This window comes from Spea bombifrons, chromosome 4 (genome assembly GCF_027358695.1).
Source record: "Spea bombifrons isolate aSpeBom1 chromosome 4, aSpeBom1.2.pri, whole genome shotgun sequence".
NCBI classification, from domain to species: Eukaryota; Metazoa; Chordata; class Amphibia; order Anura; family Pelobatidae; genus Spea; species Spea bombifrons.
Genome location: NC_071090.1, coordinates 78,467,182 through 78,492,732, shown reverse-complemented (window position 1 = coordinate 78,492,732; position 25,551 = coordinate 78,467,182). Strand labels below are relative to the sequence as shown.

Genomic DNA, 25,551 nt, shown 5'->3' with positions numbered 1-25,551 from the left:
TCCCAATGGTTGCGTCTTGGTACATGTAAATGCACAAGTATGAAATTGGTATTCACTAATAGTTTTGAATAAAGACGTAGCAGTGATATACTGAAAAACACTTTGTACAAGCCAACAAATACAGTGGGCAATGGCAGCAAATGTTATCAATGACATTAAGAAGCTTTAAAGACCACAAAAACCTGAAGGTCCCTCCAATGAAAGGTTAAGTTGCCCCAGGGTAGATGAAATAAAAGGAAAAGGTTATCCAAGGTAATGCAACATACTTGTGCCCAAACACTCATATTGTCTCTTTACTGTTCTTTCGTAATCATGTCCTACCCATTTTCTGGTAATGTCCAACCTACAAAGTCCTCCTAGTATATAAGTTCCAGTCTTTCAGTCTAGAGGCACACCTAAAACACAAACATGTACTAACCGCATCCAGTCTTTCTACAAGTAAAGCTTAGTTTAATAAAGTTAAACATAAACACTGTCAATATTATATTAGACTTCTTAAACTAAAAGTTACTCTTAACGCACAGTAGCCAAAGATACCCTTAACTATGGTATGTAATGCAGCAGAAATACAGCCTACAAATAAGAATTTCATCACTGGCATGCTGTAAATACATAATTTTCCCTCCTCACAGCAATAATTTGTTTTAACGATGTAGCTCGTAAATTTAATTAGCCATAATTATCACTTTGCTTTATTGGCCTTTGGATGTCTCCCTGGATAATGTACACCCATTATACCCCATCTGCAAATGGATTCCATCCTGTTTTACAGTGAATGTGTCTTCAGCCAAGGGCCTGTCCTCACAGGGCAGAGCCTTCTGGCTATTGTCACAGTTGGGGCAGGAAGATTAAAGATAACACAGTAATTGGACATTTGCGGTTAAATAAAAATACCAAGCGAAGTTCACATAAATATATCTGGCAGTCTGGTCCCTATGCATCACTATCATAAAGCTTTAAATGTAAACAGCTGACAAGCACACAATCAATGCAAATGAGAAACAGCGGATCTTTTCCCAAACAGACACATGTTGGGTATTCTGTGGCATTCCTTCTCAGAGCAGTAAAGTCACAGCGGCAAAACACATACAGAAAAAGAAACTATTTATGTCCAAAGGCAGCTGCTGTTCACTAAAACTCTTAATAATCTCAGCCAGAAGTCGTAACAAGGTATCTGCAGTAGAGGCAGTTTGATAAGACTTTGAACCCACTCAGTATAAGTCTAAGCACTATAATGTATGGATGTTACACTCAGAAACCATATGGTTACCTTCTAGCTTGTTTTTAAAAATAACAGATTTCCTATGGCTAACCCCCCTACATACTCATGCATTCTAGATCTGATATTTGGTGCCCATTGTATCCAGCGTTACGTTGGAATAATTGCAATAGAACTATTTTATAAATCAATAATTGACATATGAAATGTTGATGAACGTATTACCAATATAAGTGCCCTAATATCCACAATCATTTCAGTAAATCAATTTTAATACTTTCACACAAATATTTTGGTGTATTCTTCAAATGACAGGTAAGGGATCTTGATCTACCAAAGATCTAGTTAAGAAACATTATTTTTAAATGTATTACTAAACTTCATATACACTTTATTGACAAAGGTATTGGGCAACTGATTATTACAGGGACTTGTAATGAAGCTGCCCCCCCCCCTTGCTGCTATAACAGCTTCCATATTCCAGGAAGCCTTTCCACAACATTTTAGAACATTTCTGTGGGAATTTAGCCTATTCATCCAGTAGAGAATTTGTGAGGTCAGGCACTATCAGGCAAGAAGGTCTGACTGGCAATCTCCCTTCAGCATACCAAGACATTTTGGACAATGATATGCTTTCAACTTTTTGAGGATAGTTTGGGGAAAACCCTTTTCTATTCCAGCATGGCTGTGCCCCAGTACATAAAGCAAGGTCCATAAAGACATGGTTGGATGAGTTTGGTGTGGAAGAACTTGACTGGCCTGCACAGGGCCCTGGCATCCACCCCATCGAACACCTTTGGCATGAACTGGTAAGGAGATTACGAGCCAAGCCTTCTTGTCAAACATCAGTGCCTGACCTCACAATTTTTCTGCTGGATGAATGAGCAAAAATTCCCACAGAAAAACTCAGAAATCTTGTGGAAAGCTTTCCCAGAAATGTGGAGGATGTTATAGCTGCAAATGGGGGGGGGGCACATACATATTAATGTCTACATATTTAGAATGCAATGTCATCCAAGTCCCTGTCGGTGTAATGGTTAAGTGTCCCACTACTTTTGTCCATGTAGTGTATTTTGGAGACAGAAAAGACAGTATTGCCAAGCATTTCACCTCTAGGCCATAGTATGTATCTCATTAACATAACAAAAGCGCTTTCATTTTATGCTAGAATTTCTTTGCATTGTCTAAGATTGCAAGTTAAGATTTTTGTTCAAAACTCATTTTCTGATGTTGATTCAATGCCTACATTAAGATGTAGATGAAAGCAAAGCTATTGAAGGGATAGGAGTGCCAGGGAGCATTAGTGTCGATGTGATGTGACTTCTAATTGTGCACATGGAATTCAGGCCTTAATCGAAGAACTGATGTATTCTAAAACCAGTTATACAATCACAACCACCAATATAGGTCTCATAAAATACGAAAAAACTATTTAAAAAAAAGAATGTGGAAAGGATAAATACAAATAATGTTAAACACGCAAAAAGAGACACAGCAAAGCACAACCATCTACCTTTTAGCAAGAGGCTGTTTTTAACATAAGAATGGATGGATAACAACATAACATGCATGCATTCAATAAATAGTTACTAGGCTTGTGCACATGGACCAAAAAGGGTTTGGAAAAATGTTCCATTTCATTTTTGGTCTATTTGTTTTCGGAAACTGAATTTTGTTTCCTGCCCTTTCATGTCCGGACAAAATTAGAAGTTTTTTTTTTTATTATTCCGAAACAAAATTTGCTGCGACTCACCCTCTCTCACATTCTCATTCACCCTCATGCTGTCAGGAGCCATAGTGATTTGAAGCAGGGACCCTGTCTATGTTAGGTAGTTCACCTAACCATTATGCCACCAGGGGACTCTTGGATATTTGGTCTCTCTGCCTCCCCATGGACGCATGATACCTGCCTACTTCTACATCCCCTGTGGCTTACTATAGAAATCAAGGCCCTAGAAATACCTGAGTATACTCCTAGTTCCTCGCTAGAGCATTGTGTTGGTGTGGACTTTGACTCCTCTTCTGTATTAACCTTTGTACCATGCTAGGTAGCCCCTGGCCAGTCTGCTCGTGCTACAGACCCCCTGGCCAGTCTGCCCATGCCATAGGCCCCTTGGCCAGTCTGCTTGTTGTACAGACTCTGTGGTGTTCTACTTGTTCCTGCCTATTATACAGATATCATCTCTGCTAGCCTGTTCTTAGACTCCGACAATAAATAAAGCAATGTCCTTGGCAATTTCTCCTGGCCAATTTAAATGCTGTAGGGAAAGCCCCAGAAAATGTATAAATGGTACTGTAGTAATGTAATGAACTCGTAACAGCATCACTTCATCAATGTTCTAAATCTCTGGATGTAAAAGTAAATCTCATGATACTCCGTAATCATTAGCACGTTCATGCAAATCAATTCAGACAGTATAACAGCAAACATAATAACATTTGAGATGATATTGTTCATCTGTTCTTTACCATTAACTCCGGAGGTTACAGATGGAACAAAGGTATTTAACGTTCTATAGGGGATATTCTTTTAATATTAAGTAAAATTATGTTAAGTATTTTATCTTGGTAGGGTATTTTTCTTACATGAAGGTCATCACAAAAACAAAAAAGTTTTCCTATACACTGTATGTGTGTGTGTATATATATATATATATATATATATATATATATATATATATATATAAGTGAGCCATTAAACAAGATGACAGCTTAATGTTAGTTAATGTTAGCTTACTTTTTCTCTAAAAGCATCATGAATTATCATTAATTTTGATAATACTTTGAACACTTATGTATTTGTCAAACATGAATACAAAGACTTCCACAAGGACTAGTATGAAATAAATAATGTCCATTTATTTATTTCATTATTTTTTTTTTATCCCTTAAAAGACATTGTAAAATGCAAAAAATATACATTTTACCTATGCTGTCAAAATCTCTAGTATGTTGTTTCTTTCAGCAAAACAATCTTGGGGCATTTAAAAGTTACTGTGTTGGAGAATTAAAATTAAAGTATAATGCATGCCAAAATAAAATCTATAAGCTTCAACATAAAAGAAGGAATAACTTTAGTCTTATGGGCTAGTAGTGTGACAATGGATTGTTCTGGCTCCTCCAGCGCAGTATTCTCACCTATAGATGGTGCACTGTGCAGATGAGCAGAATATAATATCATCGTACCTGAATATTTCCCATAGTAGACTGCCCAAGAGCTCTCCATCTTCTGTGCGAGTATCATCACTAAAGGTTTGGACTATAGGTTAGGTGCAAATAGGTGGAGCTAGATGTGTGTGTATGGGTGTGGCTAGCTTTGTTGTAGGAGCAGGGCTAGTTGGAGGAGAGTGAATGCTAAATGGGCAAGACCAAACGTTGCTCCCTGCCCTGAGAAAGAAGAACCTGAGCAGGAGGCCTGGAGAAGCAGGGTCAAACCTGTATAGTTCCCAGGTAATGACATCACTTTCTGGATGTCTGCTCATTGCAACAACGTAATGGACCAAAAGACAGAAATCTGCCTGTAAGGCTAGAAAAGTAAAGGATAAGATTATTAAATTAATGTTAATTTGGATTGACCATTCAAAATAACAAATAGTTTGTTGCACTACTTGTTGATAAAATGTGTTCTGACCAACAACTAAGTCACAAGTATAGACAAAAACAATGTGCTTAAACTAATAACACACAAACAATCATAATCTTTCTTGAACACACACATTAAACATTCACAATGTTGGTGGAAAGGGTAAATGAGCCCTTGGATTTAATAACTGGTTGACCCTCCTTTTGTAGCAATAACTCAAACAAGCGCTTCTGGTAGCTGCAGATCAGACCTGCACAACAGTAAGGAAAAATATGGATGATTCTTCCATGCAGAACTGCTTAAGCTCAGCCATATTCTTAGCATGTCTTGTGTGAAGGGCTCACTTGAGGTCATTCCAGAGCGTCTCTATTGGGTCACTCCAAAAGGCAGATTTTGTTTTTGTGAAACCATTCTGTAGTAGATTTACTTTGAGGCTTAGGGTTATTGCCCTGCTGTATAACACAACTTCTTTTGAGCTTCACCTGGCATACAGCCACCCAGATTGTCCTGTATGATTCCTTAATAAACCTGGGAATTCATTGTCCTCTTGATGATGGAAAGCTGTCCTGGCCAAGAGGCAGCAAAGCAGTTCATGATGCTCCCACAACAATACTTCACCATTAGGATGATGTTTTATATGTGGTGCCCTTTTTACACTATACATAGTGTTGCGCATTCTTTCTGAAAAATTAATCCTTAGATTCATCAGTCCACAAAAATTCCAATGATTCCTTCAAGACTTTAGCTGTAACTCTAGGGTTCTTTTTTACATTGAGCATTCTGGTTTGTTATCTTGGCTGGGGTCTCACTTCTAGGGAGAGTAGCCAGAATACTAAATAGTCTACATTTATAAACAATTTGTCTAACTGTGTATACATGAATATGCAAGCTCTTTGAGTTTCTAGCTTCATGTAAATCAGTAATTTCTTGATTGTAGGTTTTTTGAGATTTCATTTTCTGAGGCATGGTTCACATCATCAGATGCTTCTCGAGAATAGCAAACTCAAAATGTATGAATGTTTCTTGTATGTTAAAGTAGCTGTAAAACACACCTCCAATCCCGTTTCATTGATCAGACTTTAGGTTTGCTAACTTCTAATTGCTTTTGTTAAAATGTTTAGCCTAGGTTCACATACTTTTTCCAACCCATTCTGTGAATGTTTGAATTATGTATTTGTGTGTTATTAGTTAAAACATATTGCCGGTAATTCCAAAGGGTTCACTTACTTTTTCTTGCCATTGATAGATCACTGGAATACTCTACTGTCTGAGCATTTCTTGTTTTGTTATGTGTATGTTGAACTTTGTGTATTTCAATTGCTCCTAAAACAACCAATGTCACCCGACATGGATCAATTATTAAACCAAACACTTCCAAAAGAAAATTGTCTGCTCAACCAGATATATTTCAATGAAGTTCAGTTCCACAGAACCATAAGAAAATGAAAATCTATAAAAGATTTTAATGTCATGAAACATTAGGAAGTCAGAGTTTTAAGACTCAGCAGTAAGAATGAAAGTCCCTGTTCTACAGAAAACAGCACATGTGCTGCAGACCTCATTATATGCAGAAGAAATCAACTGGAGATTTTTTTTTTTACTTTAGTAGTAAAACATTCATTAAAACATTAAATCATGGTAAAAATATTGGTAGTGAAATTAGGGCACATTATATAATGTAAGAAATATTTTACCTATTTCAATTATTAATAGAAAATGCCACATATAACCCACCAATTTGATTTTTGTATAGTGTTAATACTGTTTGAAGAGGGATGTACTAGAGTAATGTGCAAACCATTAACAGAGACAGGTTACAGATATGGTAAGCATAAAAACACAAGATGGGATTACCAAGAGTACCAAGATACATAAGGAAGAGCTAGGAGACTTAAGAGAGGAGACTACTTGATGTCCAAAACATTACAAAAAATGGTTTCAATATTTTCATTTAGATTTGAGAATAGGCACTTATCACAAGACAAATTTGAAAAATGCCCAAAATTTGCAATTTGTTACATATATTGAATGCCGCATAGAATTGTTTGCACCAATGATTCCTAAAAGTTGAATCTTTCTTAAGCGAACCATAGACAAAATACAGCAGTGTGCGAGTTCTAATGTTTCCCATTCAATCGCAGTACACTTCTGAATTCAGTTCAATAATACCCAGCTTAAGAAGAACATAGCACAGTGTTTAAACTGTTGGTGGAATTTGCATCAGATGAAATGGTGCTGCTATTGTGTCCGGGGGAGCTATGCATGAGTAAAGGTACACAATGCCCGTTTCCCACACCATTCCTCTTTCGAGCTTCAGGTTTATTGTCAGTGTCCAATGCTCACTTTTCTTTACTCATAAGCATTTAAGCAGAAAAGAACTAAAATGATTTAGGAGGGTCACAGGAACATCAAAAGCAATCCACAGCCCAAGTGCAATACTGACCCTATCACCCACAATACCCATGAAAAACATTCCAATGTGCAGAATTTACCATACATTATTAAACTCATCAGTGGGTCCAGAATGTTATAAGGTATAATAGTAAACACACACTGCCCAGGGTGATTTTAAAGTCCACTCCGTAGATGGCTATAAAATACTTTCTGCCTTAAGGACACAGAAACACTATCCTGACGCTGTCTTGTTTTTAAGATATGCCCTGTTTAAGTTCACATAAATGACGCAGATATCTGTTTATATAAGATGTTTGAACAAGAATAATTCAAACTTAATTTGCAATTCCTATGTTTAGTTAGTATCAGATATTATAAAAACGAAAAACATCTAATGCATATATAAACCTGTCTGCTATCAGGGCTTTAATAAAACTGGACAGCGATGATTAATGGTATTGAAACAGGCAGAGCTTGGAATTGTTTTTGACACAGAGTCTCAAGGTTTTTTTTCACTGCCTCAGAGTCAAACAAGGACAATATTAGTTTTAATGGTCCCCAGGCCAAATGATTTAGAGAGGCCATCTAAAACAGGAGTGAAGAAGCATAGTTTGGTTCCTCCTCTCCATTCCTTAGGTGGGGAGATGTGGCTACTTAAGTTAAACAGTAGCACCGCAGATAGCATCAAACAGCTCATCTGTTCTAAAGCATTTCTAAATTCAATTCCGTTGCTTATATCCTTTACATTCCACCACACACACGCACAACTGTCCTGGTGTACAGCAGCCAGGCCTTCAGTTTCAGATACACTCATCTCTAAAATTGTCACGCCAACATGTATCCCAATAAACCTAAACTGAGGTTTATTGGGATACATGTTGGCGTGACAATAAACATAGGAGCACAACAAATCAAGTACATCATGAAAAGGCTGCTTTAGTTTAGAACCCAATGTGGTTTAGTAGATACCATTTTAGTTGTTTAGATAATGAATATATTAAATCATTGATGTATGGAACAAAAAGAACATATAACCCCTTTTACAAAAATCTAATGCCAGTTGGTTAGTAGGGGATCTATGTTAAAATAATGCATCATTTGGTTGATGTGATGTGAAGGGAAGGAATGATACTGATATATTGCTCAGCTATAAAACTATGCAATGCATGAAATAGGCTTGGACCAGAATTTGCTTATCACAGTAAAATAGTTGCTGAATTTAATACAGCCGGATGGTTCATGAAATAGGATTGGCATGTGCCTGGCACATTGCAGAAATATTGCAAGTGGATTTTTTTCTTCTTAAATGGAATATAAGGAAGTTTTAATTGAGAGGGTTGTGGTAGGCAAGTTGAACAGCCTTCCAACAGAAGTGGTAGAGATAGAGATAATTAAAATTTAAACACATAAGGAGCTTAGTACAAGGCCGAAAGCAAAATAAGGTATAAGGACTTTACAGGAAGAAAAAATGGACAGAGATAAGAGTTACTTACTGATTCATATAGCTCAATGATATTCCACAGCACTGTACAAGGGATGTGCGTTTGTGATGGTTCTTTACATTACATTATATTTATTTATAAAGCGCCGGACGATTCTGCAGTGCTGTTACATTCATTAGAACAATTTATAAACATATACAATAACAAACTGGTGCAAAGGAGAAGAAGGCCATGTTCTTGCGATCTTATCTACATTCAAAGTCCACCTCTATTTAGACCTTAGATTTTGTTGTGATGCTCAAACCAATGACAATAATGTATCTAGCATAGTGTTTAATAACAACCACGTGTATTGCTTATCAACAGGTGGGAACAAGGACAATCATAAGAAGGCACATTTATGAACTATGCTGTTCTAAATGAAATAACTGATTGGACAGCAGGGATATTTAATAGAAGGTTTTGTTTACTCCACATCCTGCAAGGAGTTAATGGGTAGCTAAATATGACTGCATGTTAGTAACATATGCATATAAAAGGTTGAGGTCTGCATCGAGCAATGAATGGAATATTATTTTTCTTTAAATCATCTGTATAGAAATGCCGGCTCCACAGCAACAGATATGCTTACCTTTTTTGTGCTAATCATTGTGGAATCTATTCCTAAATAGGTGGATAAATGAGACTTACCTACTGGCCACCATTCAGCTGTGAAATATTCATTTAACTTAAACCTGCATCTCAAAAATTCTAACTGTAGGGACTTTGCAGAAATAGATTCTTGACAAATAATTTCAATAAACAAAAGAAATTGTGTCTGTGAACTGCATCACCAGGCTGATAAAGTGGGTTGCAATGCACATAAATCTAAAAGCAAAACTGCTTTTAGCAATTCAAAAATAATCTGTAGTCTATAATTAGAGTAAAATATATGGATTTTCCATCATTTCCTATTGAGCACAATCCATGGACTACAGAAAATGTATTTTTTATGTCAGTTAAACAGTGCCCCCAAGTGGCCATCGAATGAAACACAATGACCTTAAAATTCTTGGTTTCAATTCACAGGCTTTTTGTGTTATCCTTCATTTATAAGTGTATGAAAATGTTTTTGAAATAATAACCATTAATCATTATTCAGTACAATATTTAATCAAATGATAATAATAATAATACTCAAATAAAGAGTATGAGAACATAACTTGGTGAACATTATATTGTATTTATAGGTAAATTATATTATTCTAAAAAGCTATTGTGGATTTCAATGCTTTCAGTGAGAGCAAACTGCACCAAATTGCAATCCTCAAAAACAATGTTTTACAAAAATGTTTTTGGTTAAATCATGGTGAATACACATGATTACTGGTGCTATATGAAGGGGAAAGATAATGAGGAGAGAAAGAAGATGAGAAAGGGGAAGCAGAATGAAATATAAGGCAAATTGTATTGTACTAGGGAGTCCTGCCATTTAGAAATCCAATTTACTATCTGGGGAAAAATGTAAAATTACTGTACATCATACAATAAAGAATATCCAATAGCAATGTGCCCAAATAAAGTATTCATTTTGTGGAAGAATTGTTTGTAAAACCTTATACAAATCTTGATGCTTTCAAACTATATTTATACATATTGGTAATTTAGGCGAATACTTTATTTGTTTAAAGGAAATTAAGCTTTACATCCTTAGTACTTTAGCCATCTTGTACTGAGCTAAATGATGATTGAGGATCATGGGAGTTATAGTCCTACAGTTGTAAAAGGAAGATGCATGTTTAAATAGTTTCTTTATATGCAGCATCTTAGAATTATCCTTGGATGATCTCGCATAAGCCACCCAGTACGGCTCTTTTGTTATTCATGCAATAATGAAAAACAGAAAGCTTGAAATGGTATTTTTGCTGAAATTTATTTTGACTGCAGAAATTTCAACATTTTGAAATTTCTTTATGATGTATTTTTAAAATTAAAAAAAAAACATTTAAATGAATTGTAGCTATGAAAAAATGATGGAGTAATCTTCATTCAATTCTTCCCGAAATGAAATGTAAGTATACGTTTAATGTATTACAATAAAACAGTGTTGTGTGCACTGCGCCTTTCAACACCCCAGCTCCATCTTCCCTCTACTTGTCTCACCCAGAACTACAAAAAAATGTATATTAAATCAATGTAGGATTTTCCAAATGCAAAACTCCATATATATATAGATAAAAGACAAAAAAATTGAAAACAAAATATAGTGTAATATAGTCAACCTAAAAATGATTTCAATTTAAATGTGGGCAATGGCAACAATTTCATGTGGAATTGAGAACCTTAGGGTAGCTGTGCTCTTCCTTTTCTGGATACGATTCCTGTGTGTTGTATGTGTATTCAATGGAGGCAGAGAAGAGTTAATAAATAGCAAATATACTTATTTATTTTGTAAAATAGAAAAATATTTTTCTTAGATGTGGAAAATGGGAGCATTTTTACCAGGACATTTCAAATTATGCAAGAAATCACAGGACCGCCATGAGAAATCTGGGGGCCCATTACCAATGTAATGCCTGGGCTCCATGGCCATCAGCCCACCCACATCCTTCCCATTGTCCCACCCACATCCTTCCCATTGTCCCACCCACATCCTTCCCATTGTCCCACCCATTGCTCTAACCATCACTCTGCCTCACGATCCTCTCATAAGCACACCTTGCTATGCACCCGTGTTCCCGCCTCAGGGCCAGGTGAACGCCCCCGATGGTGACCCTGAGAAATCATGTACTAGTTTTACAAGACTATATGTCAAGGTGAACTTAATTCTGACCTTAACTAATAGATCAACTGTTCGCTTGCTTCAGAATCTCTTCCTTAATGACACAGATAAAGGATCAAAATGGGGCATTTGAAGAGATGCATAATAATTATACTGTGAAATTAAACAAAAGTAGTAATAACAATATTACTGTGTGCAATTCAGATATACAGGCAGCTTCATTCTAGCTAAAAATACATACAGAAATTACACTAGGGATTTGAACAGTATAGTGTGTTTTTTAAGAAATGTTAAATGAAAAATTTCCAGTGTTTTCTTGCGTAGTAAATACTGTCCACATCATGTATTACAATAGCTTATTTTTAGTGGGGGTTAGTTTGAAATGCATAAGGCATATCTGTGAGTTTATGGTCATCACTATGCAGAATGTTTTTGAATAAAGGTTTAATACATTGCATTAGCATTAAGCCTAAAAGCAATCTCACCAAGGTGGCCATTGCAAGCTATACACAGTCAACAGCATTTGGGCTGTGACCTAAAGCCGCGCTTTATAGCAATCAATATTGTAGTAAGTCATTTTTTATCAAAATTTCCAAGTGAAAGATTCCATGTTAAAGCTTAATCCTTCCATAATGATGCATTACGCTGGGATCCTAACTAAACCAGATGTGACAATTAACATTGGAATATATGCAGTACTGTGCAAAAGTTTTAGGCAGGTGTGAACAAAATGCTATAAAGTAAAACTTTGTCTGCTGTTTTGATGATAGATAAAAGGCTTATTTAGACAAATTACATGATTTTATTTCACTATTGCTAAACAGCAGTTAGTTTTCATAAATAACATGGCAGTTAATTGGAGTGTTCATATTATATATTTTGAAATTAAAAAAAAATCTTATATACAAACCAATAGGGTATCCAAAGGTATCTGAGATATTGAATAAACGAGAAAAGCCATTTTAAAAGTAATATAAAACATCTTAGTGGATATCCCTATTTAATTTCAAGCATTCATTCTCTGATAAAACCTAGATACACAGAGAACAGCCTAAAGCCTAGAGGATTTATTGACTGCACAGTATCTCAGCCTACAACCGTTTAAATTATTGAAAAGAAATTGTGATAAGACATTCTATAGCTGGAATGAGAGCTTCCAGAGGGATATTTTTCAAAGTAAATATTGGAAATTGGAAGGAGAAGGTGGAATGCGCTTTTTGGGCCACTTTCATGGATTGTGCCATGTTTACATGAAGACATTACGGGTACATTCTACAATAACATGAAAAGACAGATCTGGAAAAACATCAGGAAGTCTGATCCCACAATATAAGTGGGTGTGGAGTATCCTGAAGATCGAGCTATAAACTTACTACTTAAATAAGGTGTCCTTTTATGCTGTTATTAAAATAAAATATGAGCGCATTTAACAGATTAAGAAGTTTTATTATCAGCTGGCCAACAAAAATAAAATGTGTCTTAATATACATAGCTGTCAAACTGTGGTTGAGAAGAGGAGAAAAATAAAATCCTAATAATGATATTACGGAAAAGGAAGCCTAGGTCTGGAGTAGAAATTCTGTGCTTATCTAACGAAGCCAAGAATCCCACCCAAGCTCGAAAATGTCAGGTATTCCGCCAAGAATTGCACAATTTGCTCTTCCAAAAATGCTGCATGATTAATGAATTAAAAAATAAGTTCAAGAGGGAAAAAACATAGATTTATTAGACTGGGAACTAGAGGTAGACCATGAAATATCCTCATGATACACATATTCAATCATCTCTGGTATGGAACATTTAGAATAGTAAATGGTGGTTTTCTTTATTCTCCTCCCTTCTTCCATGGCGCAAAGAGGTCAACTAACTTAAGAGATAAATAGCATTTAATAAATTAAATTAATAAATAGAAAAGTTTGGTATGGTTAGTTAAAAATATCTGTTACTAGCCAATAAAACCCCAACTTCAATATTTTTGTCAATATACCGTGGAATTGTGACTAACAGAGAAACAGTCTATTGCAAAATCTTAAGAGGTGTGGAGTAGCTATTGCAGACCCTTGCTCAACATAATTCATTTTTATGTCTTTCATAAAAAATTTAGGGATAGTTTAGGTAGTTTAGGTAGTTTAGGGATACTCTATGATATATCATTTTCATCTATGATTATTAGTCTAATAAAACATACAACTGTATGCAGCCCTTGACATGTCAAGACCCGAATCCTCTGTGTCGCGGGAGCTGGGTCTTGACACACCGCGCTCCCTGCCCATTTTTCTTTTAAAAGGGGGTGTTTCCCACTGCCGTGGAAACGCCCCTGACGTCAGGAGGGCCGCCCACCAACATCACTGGGACCGCCCAGTCAGTGTACAGTCCTGGCCGCGTCCCGCAAGGGAAGGCCCAGAAGTTCCCAGGTATGCCTATAAGCCCATGCGAAAATGGAATTTTCTTGGGCCAGCTTAGGAAACCATGTAAAGTTATATAGGTGTTCAGACCTCAGAGATCGCTTCTTCAGAGGCCCTAACATCTTATTTAACTTTACATCGTTTTGTATGTTGGGCCAGTAAAATGTATTAAGTTCGAATAAAGACTCTGCCTACAGTGATAATTTGTGCAAAAGCATATATTTTTGCTTAGGTTCTTTTGAAGACTAAAGAAAACATTTGGTGCTGGCTTTTTTGTTCTTTGGGAAAACATTTATTAGGTACAAATGCTTATGCTATATGTTTATAGTCAGTAATGGTCAATACAGACCACTATATAGTAGAGCTGAAACAACGAATCAATAAAATCGATAATAATCGATAACGGAAATCGTTGTCGACGATTTCCGTTATCGATTAATCGAGTGATCGATTCGTCGTTGGAGCACTAGGCTCCTTTTACTTACCTCCGCCTGCGTTCCCCGGTTCTGCTCCACGCTCTGCAGTCTCCGCCTTCTTCATGCTACGTGACGACGGAGGTGACGCGCGTCTACTATCAAGTTTGAAGTGGAACAAGTTCGTAGCGGAGGTAAGTACTCTTTATGTCTATTGTCTGTGCGAATGTTTATGTGCGAGACTGGGGGGAGGAGAGAGAGAGAGAGAGAGAGAGAGAGAGAGAGAGAGAGAGAGAGAGAGAGAGAGAGAGAGAGAGAGAGAGAGAGAGAGAGAGAGAGAGAGAGAGAGAGAGAGAGAGAGAGAGAGAGAGAGAGAGAGAGAGAGAGAGAGAGCAGAGTGGGGGTGGGGGGCATTGCAGGGTGTGAGACTGGGTGCAGGGCAGAGTGGGGGTGGGGATGCAGGGCAGAGTGGGGGTGGGGGCACAGTGCAAAGGGGTGGGGGCACAATGCAAGTTGTTTTTAACATCTAGTTCTTAAAATTATTTTAAATAAACGAAAAATTGGCATATTGTTTTTTTTATCCGATTAATCGATTAATCGAAAAAATAATCGGCCAACTAATCGATTATTAAAATAATCGTTAGTTGCAGCCCTACTATATAGCATTATATGGATATTTTTATATGTTTTATTATATTTTTAAATCTAACTCCATTCTTTGTTCTGTGGTATATTTATGATGTCAGGGGCAATGTTTCTGTCACATATCTTAATCATACCCCTTAAGACATAAGTAAACCATTGAAAAAGAAATGGTGTTGGTGTTATCTTTTTGTATATTGATTGATGAGGGTGAACAGTATCCTAACATGTGCAGTATTGTTTGTGTACTATTCTACTAGACATTTACGTATAGAGCAAATGATAGTTAATAGAAACATGCTCTCTCTCTCGCATGAAGGGAGGGAAATAGCTTTACATATGTTACATCACAGTATATGCAAAATGTGAATAAAGCAGAAAAAGTTTCAAAAAAATAAATAAAAGTTTGTATTGTTTTAACAGCAGCAGGAAAGTGTTCAGATAACGTTGCCTCCAAACCAAACCTTTATAGATCTGCCCCATGCCCCAGTCTTATACACCACAATCTCTAACATTCAGGGACAAGAACATTCATCTTAAACCGACAACCATAACCTTCACATAAACGGGTTAGTGCTCATAGTAGGCGTACAGAAAATAAGGTGCGTGCCTGGATTTATTTTGAACTTTAACCTTATACCCTGGACAAATTAATAGAAAACAGCACACAAACATATAAGCGTAAGTTGTTACTTTAGCTATGCTTATATTGAAATAAATATATACTTTTTACTTACTATGTCCCACTTTGCTAAAAAAAATATGCACATGACCATACCCCCTAAATGTTTGGTTCTGTGGCTGTAGTTAGTGGTGTAGCCAGCGTCACCATCAGAAATCATGGAGCCAGTACACAATAATACCATACACTGTCTTGTTCTGATGTCTACCTCGTCCACAGCATCTGAACTAACTCAAGGCATATTCAATTCAGATAGCCTTTCTTTGATGCTAGAGTGGACACTGTTCTGTCACAACTGACCTCACACATCTCAAATGTACGATCTTGGTAGCCAAGCCGTTCTTGTTCAGGCTTTACAGATTAAGGTGAAAGATCTTGGGAATCAAGGCTGGCACAATCATAATTAACCGTCCAGAACAAATCATATGAACTATAACTTACGCTTCAGCGGTGGCCTTGTTATTTATTGTCCCATTAATTTTATGTAAGTGCAAAAAATCTTAACCGCCTACAGGGCAGCAACAGAACTGACTTACAAGGACTGCAAAATCTTGTTGTTTTGAGACTAATCTGTTCAGATGACATAAACGATGTTAATACGCCCCACTATGCAAAGTACTTTTTGACAAGAAGATCGGCTTAACCTTGTTGTACTTGCAAAGTTGAGGGTTTCCCATAACGGTCACACTGATACTTTCTAAAACTGCAGGATCTGCAACTGTTGACAGGTATAGGTTCTGTGATTTACTTCACACACTCAGGGTCAGGAACTTTTCCATCACCTTTCTATCTATCAAGGAGAAAGATGATAGCTCATACTAATCAAACAAGTTACTATGACGGTTAGTCTTCCTAGCCTGGCGGATCTCAATTATGCATCAATGAGCAGGAGCTGGAAGCAATGGCAGCACAACAGGAGTTTGCAACCTATCACAGAAGATGATGACCATACTTGAGTCACACGTTTATCATTTTCAAGGTCAGTGGTAGTAAAATGTAAGTACTCCCAGTTGCTTGATGTTTTATCTTATAGAGCTTAGGTTTCACAGACCTATCTGTTATGTTATCATCCTACATTAATCTTCAATAAAAAATGTTCAACAGTGTAACCCACAGTTGCTTGATTTCTCTTTTTGTTTGTTAATCTCAAAAGGTGCAAGAAAGGGCAAATATAGTGTTAAATATTGCTGTACCAAAATTGTATTTCTCATCCGGGTCCCCTTGCTTAATACACTTTAAGACTGTTCCAATGTTGGGTGTTCACAAATGGTTTTAAGAAATGTGTAACGAGTGACTAAATAATCGTGCTGAGAAACATGGTTTGTGTTAATTATAAAATAAACATTACTCAATTATAAACAAATTATCAATCCAGCAACACATAACACCCCAGCCATTCACATATAGGGCAGCAACAGCAAGAGAGACGCAGGTTTTCCAAAAATGACATACAATAAAGACATTGCACAACCAAAATTCAGCAGTGTTTCTGAAATACATAATTACATAATAATAGCCAGCCAATATAATTTTATTTTGCTTACCTTACATTGACCTGAAACACACACAGCAGTTCCATTGAAGTCACAGGGTGTTCCATCGATTACCTTTTCGGCTTGTCTCACATAGAATCTGTAACCCATTGCTCTGCATGTCAATTCACACTTCAAAGTACCTTTGTCTAGAGATCACAAAGAATGTAAGGTCAGTACAGGTTATGTGCAGTAAATATAGTAGCCTTTATTCCATATTTTTATATGAAGACATATATTAACCCTTATTATGTAAACATGTTGGGGGAAAAGTCATCTTCCTATGTGAACCATTGCATATTCCTTCTTCTAAATGGGTTACCATTGCAGGTGCATACATTTCACACTTGGGGTAAAATATTTTAACACATCATTTTATTTAGTATTAGCATGTCAACATGCCTAATATAATGTGGTTTCTCAAACATCTGTCTAGAGAGATATCTTCTCCACTTTTATTTTTAATATATTGTTGCTGAACTATTAGCTTCACGGGTGGCATTTCTAACATAGTATATATATATATATATATATATATATATATATATATATATATATATATTTATATAAATATAAATATTATATATAAACAGTACATCTATGCTTCTGATAAATAATGTATATAGTAAAACACATTGTTTGAAAGTAATAATTACAATATATGTTTGCCAAGAACCCCCCCATTCCTATTGACCTTACTCCCTAGATCAATATTGATACAAAGACCTAATTTACACTAATCAGCCATAACATTATGACCACCTGCCTAATATTGTGTAGCTCCCCCCTTTGCCGCCTAAACACCCCTGACCCGTCGAGGCATGGACTCCACTAGACCTCTAAATGTGTGATTTGGTATCTGGCACTAGAATGTTAGCAGCAAGTCCTTTAAGTACTGTAAGTTGTGAGGAGTGCCATGTGTTCTTCTGGTAAGTGACACACACGCACAAGGCCATCCACATTATGTAAAAGGAAATGTGAATAATCAGATCAGGCCACCTTCTTCCATTGCTCCCTGGTCCAGTTTGTATGCTCACCTGCCAGTTGTAGATGCTTTTGACCACTTTTGGTCATTGTCATTTTGTATATGTTTATTGAATATATTGAAATACCCTCATTTCTCCCCAAAGCAATACACTGAATAGGCCATAGCCGGGGTATGCACATAACATAAAGGCTAATACTGTACACTGCAATGTGGAATGGCCTAATGTTAGCAGAATCAATAGTTGAACCTGGCTTAAATTAACAAGTGATTTACAAGTTGTATTAGCAGCAAAGACACTCTGCTTTTTAAAAAGAATGAAAACACCAGGCTAGGTAATGAGTTGCTATTGAGTTTTGGAATGTATTATCTCTTGTATTATGTTTGTATTGGCCTCTGTGCCCGGAGAAAAACATTTTAAGTATTATTGTCAGCATATAATAACTTTGAAAGTAGAGAGCCCCGCTCGCAAGCTTACAATCAGGGGGATCATTTCTTATTGCACTGACATCAGTTCTGACATCCAAAAGCTGGTCTTAACCACTAAAATGCATCTGGAATTATGTGGTAGCCATCGGACCAACACTAATGAATAAGGACGTTTGGATCAGTGTTATCCTTGCATGGCATTAAGGGGGATTAAAATAGACTTTGGATGTTCATTATTTCTTTGGTGCATGCAAAGAGTAGTTTCTCTGTGCCTTACCCATTGATAACTGTTATCTGACATTAATCTTCACCCTTCTCTCTAGGTTTAACTCATGAACATGTCGTTAACTTTTTCTTTGTACTACTTGAGCGCTCAAATTAGTTTGGATGCTCCTAATACAGAACTCCTAATGCTCTTTACAGATTATTCTTATTTCTGTATTATTATTACTGACATTTTAATAACATACTAAAATGTAAAGTTAAGATGTTAAATATTATTATTATTATTTATTGTTTTATATAGCACCATCAAATTCCATAGTGCTGTACAATGGGTAGACAGGACACAACAAGTAGTATGTAACATAACAATTTGACTTACAGAGACAACAGGTGAGGAGGGCCCTACTCAAATGAGTTTACAATCTAGAGGGATTTAGGGTGTATTACACAAGAGGTAAAGTAGGTAAATATAGCCTTACAGTAAGCCACATATATATAGTGGATATTGTAATGCTGACACTTTTCTACTTTATAAAAAATTGATCCAGCCAATATTTTTTTTTATTATATACATTTGCACTACAAAAACGACACTATTCTACATTGCATTGCAATGCTGGGCCTAGACAATCTGGGGTCAGCATTGCAATGGGAATGAAAGGGTCAAGTTGTGTGTTACAGTGTATTTAGGCTGCATTAAGTTAAGAGCTGTCTACACGTTCTAGACCTGCTTCTTTGATAGCCTAGAAAATGTTTCTAATGTGTCAATTTAACATGCACTGTTTTCTACAGACACCCCAAGTGCAAATGTTTCCATCAGCTTTCATTGTAGTGTTGTTTAGCGGTTGTTTACTTTATATGCTTGAGGATTTGATTTTAGAGAAGTAATTGAATCTCAAGCCATGCGTTAGTCACCTCTGTTAAAATATAGGTCAAATGGCCCAATACTTCCCCAAGCTGGAACATTTTACGTTATTGTTCTGCTTAACAAACTTTACATGATGCAGTGTTTCATCATGTTTCCTCAGTGTAGAATATAAAGACATATAGTGATTGAAAACCTGCTCAAATAGCATTAAATTATCTGTTTTCACTCTGGAATGCATTTTGCGGTTTAAAAAGACCTGGAACATTTCACATCTGATAGTTTAGTTATAGCTGTCAGATGTGACCAGGGCAGAGAGCTGTATTGCTTGACTACACAAGCCGTCAAGTTCAGTAAAGCAAATTCGCCATGACACTGATCTAGTCAAATTATCCATCTTCTTTTTAAATGTCCACAAAAAGCCACAATGACTTGGTGCCTGATTTAGAAGCAGATACAGCATGCGATTATTGGAAAACAGCAGCTATTAGTTTTCTACAGAGGCTTGTTCCAATAATCCAACTGTTATCAACAATCGTCCATCTTTGTATTTTACTGCGATTATCCTGTAAAATAGTTGGGTATCCTGTTTGGGACTGCACATAATATGTTAGTATGTTTGTTTTAAATTAGCTTGAACAGTGTTTATAGATTAACATACAGGAATAGCTACTCACAGAGCATACTGGTAACATAAAGCTTAGAATTTACAATGGATATAAAAAGTCTACACACCCTTGTTAAAATGCCAGGTTCTTGTGATGTTAAAGAATGAGACAAAGATAAATCATGTCAAAACTTTTTTCACCTTTAATATAACGTGAACAATTTGCAAAACAAACTGAAATGTTTGGGGGGGCTCACAATAACCTGGTTGCATAAGTGTACACACCCTTAAACTAATACCTTGTTGAAGCACCTTTTGATTTTATCACAGCAATCAGTCTTTTTGGGTATTAGCATGGCACATCTTGACGTGGCAATATTTGCCCACATCTCCTGTGCACAGCCCTCTTCAGATCACACCACAGATGTTCAACGGGATACAGGTCTGGGCTCTGGCTGGGCCATTCCAAAACGTTAATCTTCTTCTGGTGAAGCCATGCTTTTGTGGATTTGGATGTGTGCTTTGGGTCATTGTCATCCTGAAAGGTGAACTTCATCTTCAGCTGCCTAACGGACGCCTGAAGGTTTTGTGCCAAAATTGCCTGGTATTTGGAACCGTTCACAATTCCCTCCACCCTGACTAAGGCCCCGGTTCCAGCTAAAGAAAAACAGCCCCAAAGCATGATGCTTCCACCACCATGCTTCACTGTGGGTATGGTGTTCTTTGGGTGATGTGCAGTGTTGTTTTCACGCCAAACATACCTTTTGGAATTATGGCCAAAAAGTTCAATGGTTTCATCAGACCATAACACATTTTCCCACATGCTTTTGGGGTACCTGATGTTTGTTTTTGCAAACTCCAGCCAGGTTTGGGTGTTTTTCTTTGTAAGAAAAGGCTTCCGTCTTGCCACCCTACCCCATAGCCCATTCATATGAAGAACACGGGAGATTGTTGTCACATGTAGCACACAGCCAGTACTTGCCAGAAATTCCTGCAGTTCCTTTAATGTTGCAGTAGGCCTCTTGTAAGCCCCCCAGACCAGTTGTCTTCTCGTCTTTTCATCAATTTTGGGAGGGACATCTGTTGTGCCATATTTTCTCCACTTGATGATGGCTGTCTTCACTGTGTTCCATGGTATATCTAATGCTTTGGAAATTCTTCTGTACCCTTCTCCTGACTGATATCTTTCAACAATGAGATCCCTCTGATGCTTTAGAAGCTCTCTGCGGACCAAGGCTTTTGCTCTGAGATGCAACTATGCAAATGCCAGGTAAATCCTACTAGAACAGCTGAACCTTATTTGTGATTAATCAGAGTCACTTTAAATGATGGCAGGTGTGTAATGACTTCTATTTAACATGTGATTGGTTAATTCTGAACACAGACACAGCCCCAGTTGTGCACACTTATGGAACCAGGTAATTAAATTGTCCACGTTACAGGTCACATTAAAGGTGGAAAAAGTTCTGACATTTTAACAGGGGTGTGTAGACTTTTGATATCCATTGTAGTTGTCAATTCTGGAGACACTTAGAGGGGTCACATGGTTTTCTAACATAGGACACAAACTGCATATTACTGTGTCAATTTCTATTATTTAGGAATAGATGGAAATTCTTAAAGGATCCTACTCAATAACTTAAGTTGTATCACTTTTCTTGTGCTTTGTTCAATATGTAAGTTTGCAAGGACAGGGTCATCATTACTCCTATCTTGAAAAAGTCCTCCCTCGACCCGACTGATCTCTCCAATTACCGTCCCATCTCTCTGCTTCCTTTCACCTCCAAGCTTCTTGAAAGAATTGTTTATATACAATTAACTACGTTTCTAGACTCCAACTTCCTGCTTGACCCTCTTCAATCTGGTTTTCGCCCTCAACAGTCTACTGAGACTGCCCTTACTAGAGTTACTAATGACTTACTTACTGCTAAATCCAAGGACCACTACTCCATGCTAATCCTACTGTACCTTTCTGCAGCTTTTGACACTGTGGACCACCCTCTTCTCCTTCAAATGCTTCACGATTGGCCTCCATGATACTGCTCTCTCCTGGTTCACTTCCTACCTCTCTGATCGTACCTTCAGCATCTCTATCTCCAGTAACACTTCCCCTCCCCTCCCTCTCTCAGTTGGGGTACCCCAAGGCTCAGTTTTAGGACCCCTTCTGTTCTCTCTTTACACTTCCTCCCTTGGCAAACTGATCTCATCCTTTGGCTTTCAATACCACCTCTATGCTGATGACACCCAGATCTAGCTATCCTCCCCTGATCTCTCTCCCTCTGTCTTAGATCGTGTAACTAACTGCCTTGCATCTGTCTCTACCTGGATGTCTGCACGTTTCTTGAAACTTCATCTCTCCAAAACTGAACTCCTCATCTTCCCTCCCTCCCTGCTATGATTCCCCCATCTATCTCCCTCAATGTTAATGGTGCTATCATCTCCCCGTCTACTCATGCACGGTGTCTTGGTGTCACCCTTGACTCCGACCTTTCGTTCACACCCAATATCCAGTCTGTCTCTAAAAACTCTCTGCTCCATCTTTAAACCCTTCACAGCGGTTCCCCCACCTATATCTCATCACTCATCTCTAAATACACTCCTATCCGGTCTCTCCGCTCATCCAATGATCTCCTTCTATCCTCTCCTCTGATTTCTAGATCTCATGTCCGCTAACAAGATTTCTCAAGGGCTGCCCCTATCCTCTAGAATGCCCTCCCCCGGTCTATCCGTCTCTCCCCCTGCCTTTATTCCTTAAAAAAATCCCTCAAGACCCACTTCTTTAAGGATGCTTACAATGTAGAACACTAACGCCCTCCCATATTCCTTTAGCTCACCTCTCCTAGTCCCTCTCCTGCAATACTAGTGGGACTGGTCTATCCCTAACAACGGCACTTTTACCTATTGTGTAATACACCCTAAATCCCTCTAGATTGTAAACTCATTTGAGCAGGGCCCTCCTCACCTGTTGTCTCCGTAAGTCAATTTGTAATATTACATACTACTTGTTATGTCCTGTCTACCCATTGTACAGTGCTATGGAATTTGATGGCGCTATATAAAACAATAAATAATAATAATAATAATAATAATAATCTGTCATTCTGTACTAGTGTGCCTTAACATCTATAAATATTATCATCAGTTCTGTATATTGTCATTTTTAATGTTATTGTTAATTTCAATTCTTCACTATTTTAATACCATATTGTGCCCTATAAAAATGTACAATACAAAATGTACAAACAATTACAAATTAAACAACTATAGGATCTCTCCACTAAATACCAGAATTATTACATGGGACACTTGCGAAGCATTACAATTTGTGTGCAATGGAAGTTTCGTTTACGTATAATACTTCTATTACATATTACATTTCTTTTAATTTGGGCACATCATTGTGGAACATTTTACTTCAAAAGGTGTCTGAAGTTGGAATATATACTGGTAATATAACAAAATACACATTATCCACTTGTGTGTGTAATTCTGCGCTATTTGTGTTGTTTTGCATTTGTGTTTTATGCACACAACTCATGAATTGACCTGGCCAAGAGAATATTAATGAACACTTTTACAATTGCTGTAAAGTACAGAACATTGAATTGAAATGGATTTTAATATCCAATGCAGTGATTTTCATTGCACCCCTAACATTTTACTTAGAAAACATTTTCAGCAACCAACACAATGGCCACAAGATGTCACTGCTAAACTTCCGGACGCTTATTCTAAAGTTTGCACGCAAATGTTAAGGCCAGAAACCAATTTTTACAATTACTTTACAATTGTTAGGTTTATATTTTAGAATAAAGGATTATACGTTAAAAAGAGTTACTACAGTGGAGTAGCAAGCGTATCACTCCAAGTAACCAGAACGCTATAATGTATAGTTTAAATACAAAATGAAATGTTCTGCACAAATAAAGTGCTCCCCTATCTTCTGCGTAGGTAGCCATTATGAATTCAAGATATCCGCCCTACAAACACATGTTTTTCTAGCTTAACATATATGGCGGGCACAAATATATTGTTAACTTCTGTTTGATAATGTACAAGTCTGCGTTGTTGGTCTGCAATTGAAGGCTTTGCAGTTCTTCCGCATATCTCTTAAATCATGTGATCTGCATGAGTAATTCTAAAACATTCTTCATCAATTGAGTGAATATTTTTGGGAACTAAATTGGCAGACGAGAATATGATTTATAAATCTTCATTTACAATGTATCCTATTATGTGCTGATAATAGTTGGGAGGAAACGAAAGAAAAAGGATGATTCTATATATGTCGCTCATTAATTTATTTTTAAAATCTCAGGTATAACATGCATGCTTATTTTAGAACGAAGTAAGCAGGAAAACATGCAGTACACATACAGGTCCTGTTTTATTGCACTGGTGTCTAATATATCCCCTGTCTTTTTAAGAGTCACAGTATTTTTTAAAGGGCAGCATTAAAAACAACAAAGACTTTGTGATATAGTAGACAGTAGTAGAGATTGATGATGTGTACTATGTTCCCCTGATAATAGTTAATTTTGGGTCTGCCTTTCAAATACCCCTGCACTTCAGCAAACATATCAATTCTTATCCTCAAGCAATGGATGTTTTCAAATAACACACCCATCCTAGAGAGCTTAGCAAGGTCTTCACAAGTCTATTGACTGAAAAGTAAATAGTTTCTGTACTACTTCAGTCAAGATTATTAATCATGTAAAGACTACTATTTATTAAAAACAAACAGGACAACTAGTAACCAAGACATCAAGCAGCAAATTCTACAAAGACCCGAGTCCACCATCACATGTCCTTGTGTACCAATCTAGTCAGTGCCTATAAACCAAAGAAAACCCAACAAACCCTACTCCATACTAGATTCTGTCACATAGACAACAGAAACATAGAATTTTCGGTAAATAAGAACCATTCATCCAATCTAGTCTGCCCATATAAAGACTATCAGTAAAAGTCAATCAGTATTTGGTCTTGTTTAAATTGCCTCTACCATGTCTGCTGGGCATACCTGGGAACTTCTGGGCTCCGGCTAACCGGAGCCTTCCCTTGCGGGACGCAGCCAGGAGTGCATTGGGGGAGTTCCTGACGACGGCAGTGGGAAACACCCCCATTCAAAGGGAAAATGGGCGGGGAGCAGTGCGTATCTTGACCTGGAGAAGTGGTGCTTCACCCAGCAATCACCGGGCATACCCGGAGAGTTCCCAGGTATGCTACCGGGGGGCAGATATAATTTTTTATTAAATCAAGAAATACACAAAAATTTTACATTTGAAGTAGTACAATTCAGAAAAAGTCATAATTCAGACCACTTCAAGGATCATGCTAATTTAATTGTGATTGTGTATAAAGTTC

General features: G+C 37.1%; 1 protein-coding gene across 1 annotated transcript in view; it reads right to left on the bottom strand.

The window, feature by feature from the left end:
- The window catches only part of THSD4 (thrombospondin type 1 domain containing 4), a 246,778-nt gene that overhangs the window by 125,682 nt on the left and 95,545 nt on the right, over nt 1-25,551 (bottom strand). Inside the window, exon 8 of the mRNA XM_053461868.1 lies at nt 17,086-17,222. Coding sequence (XP_053317843.1) covers nt 17,086-17,222 — 137 coding nt within the window. The remainder of the gene's footprint in view (nt 1-17,085; nt 17,223-25,551) is intronic.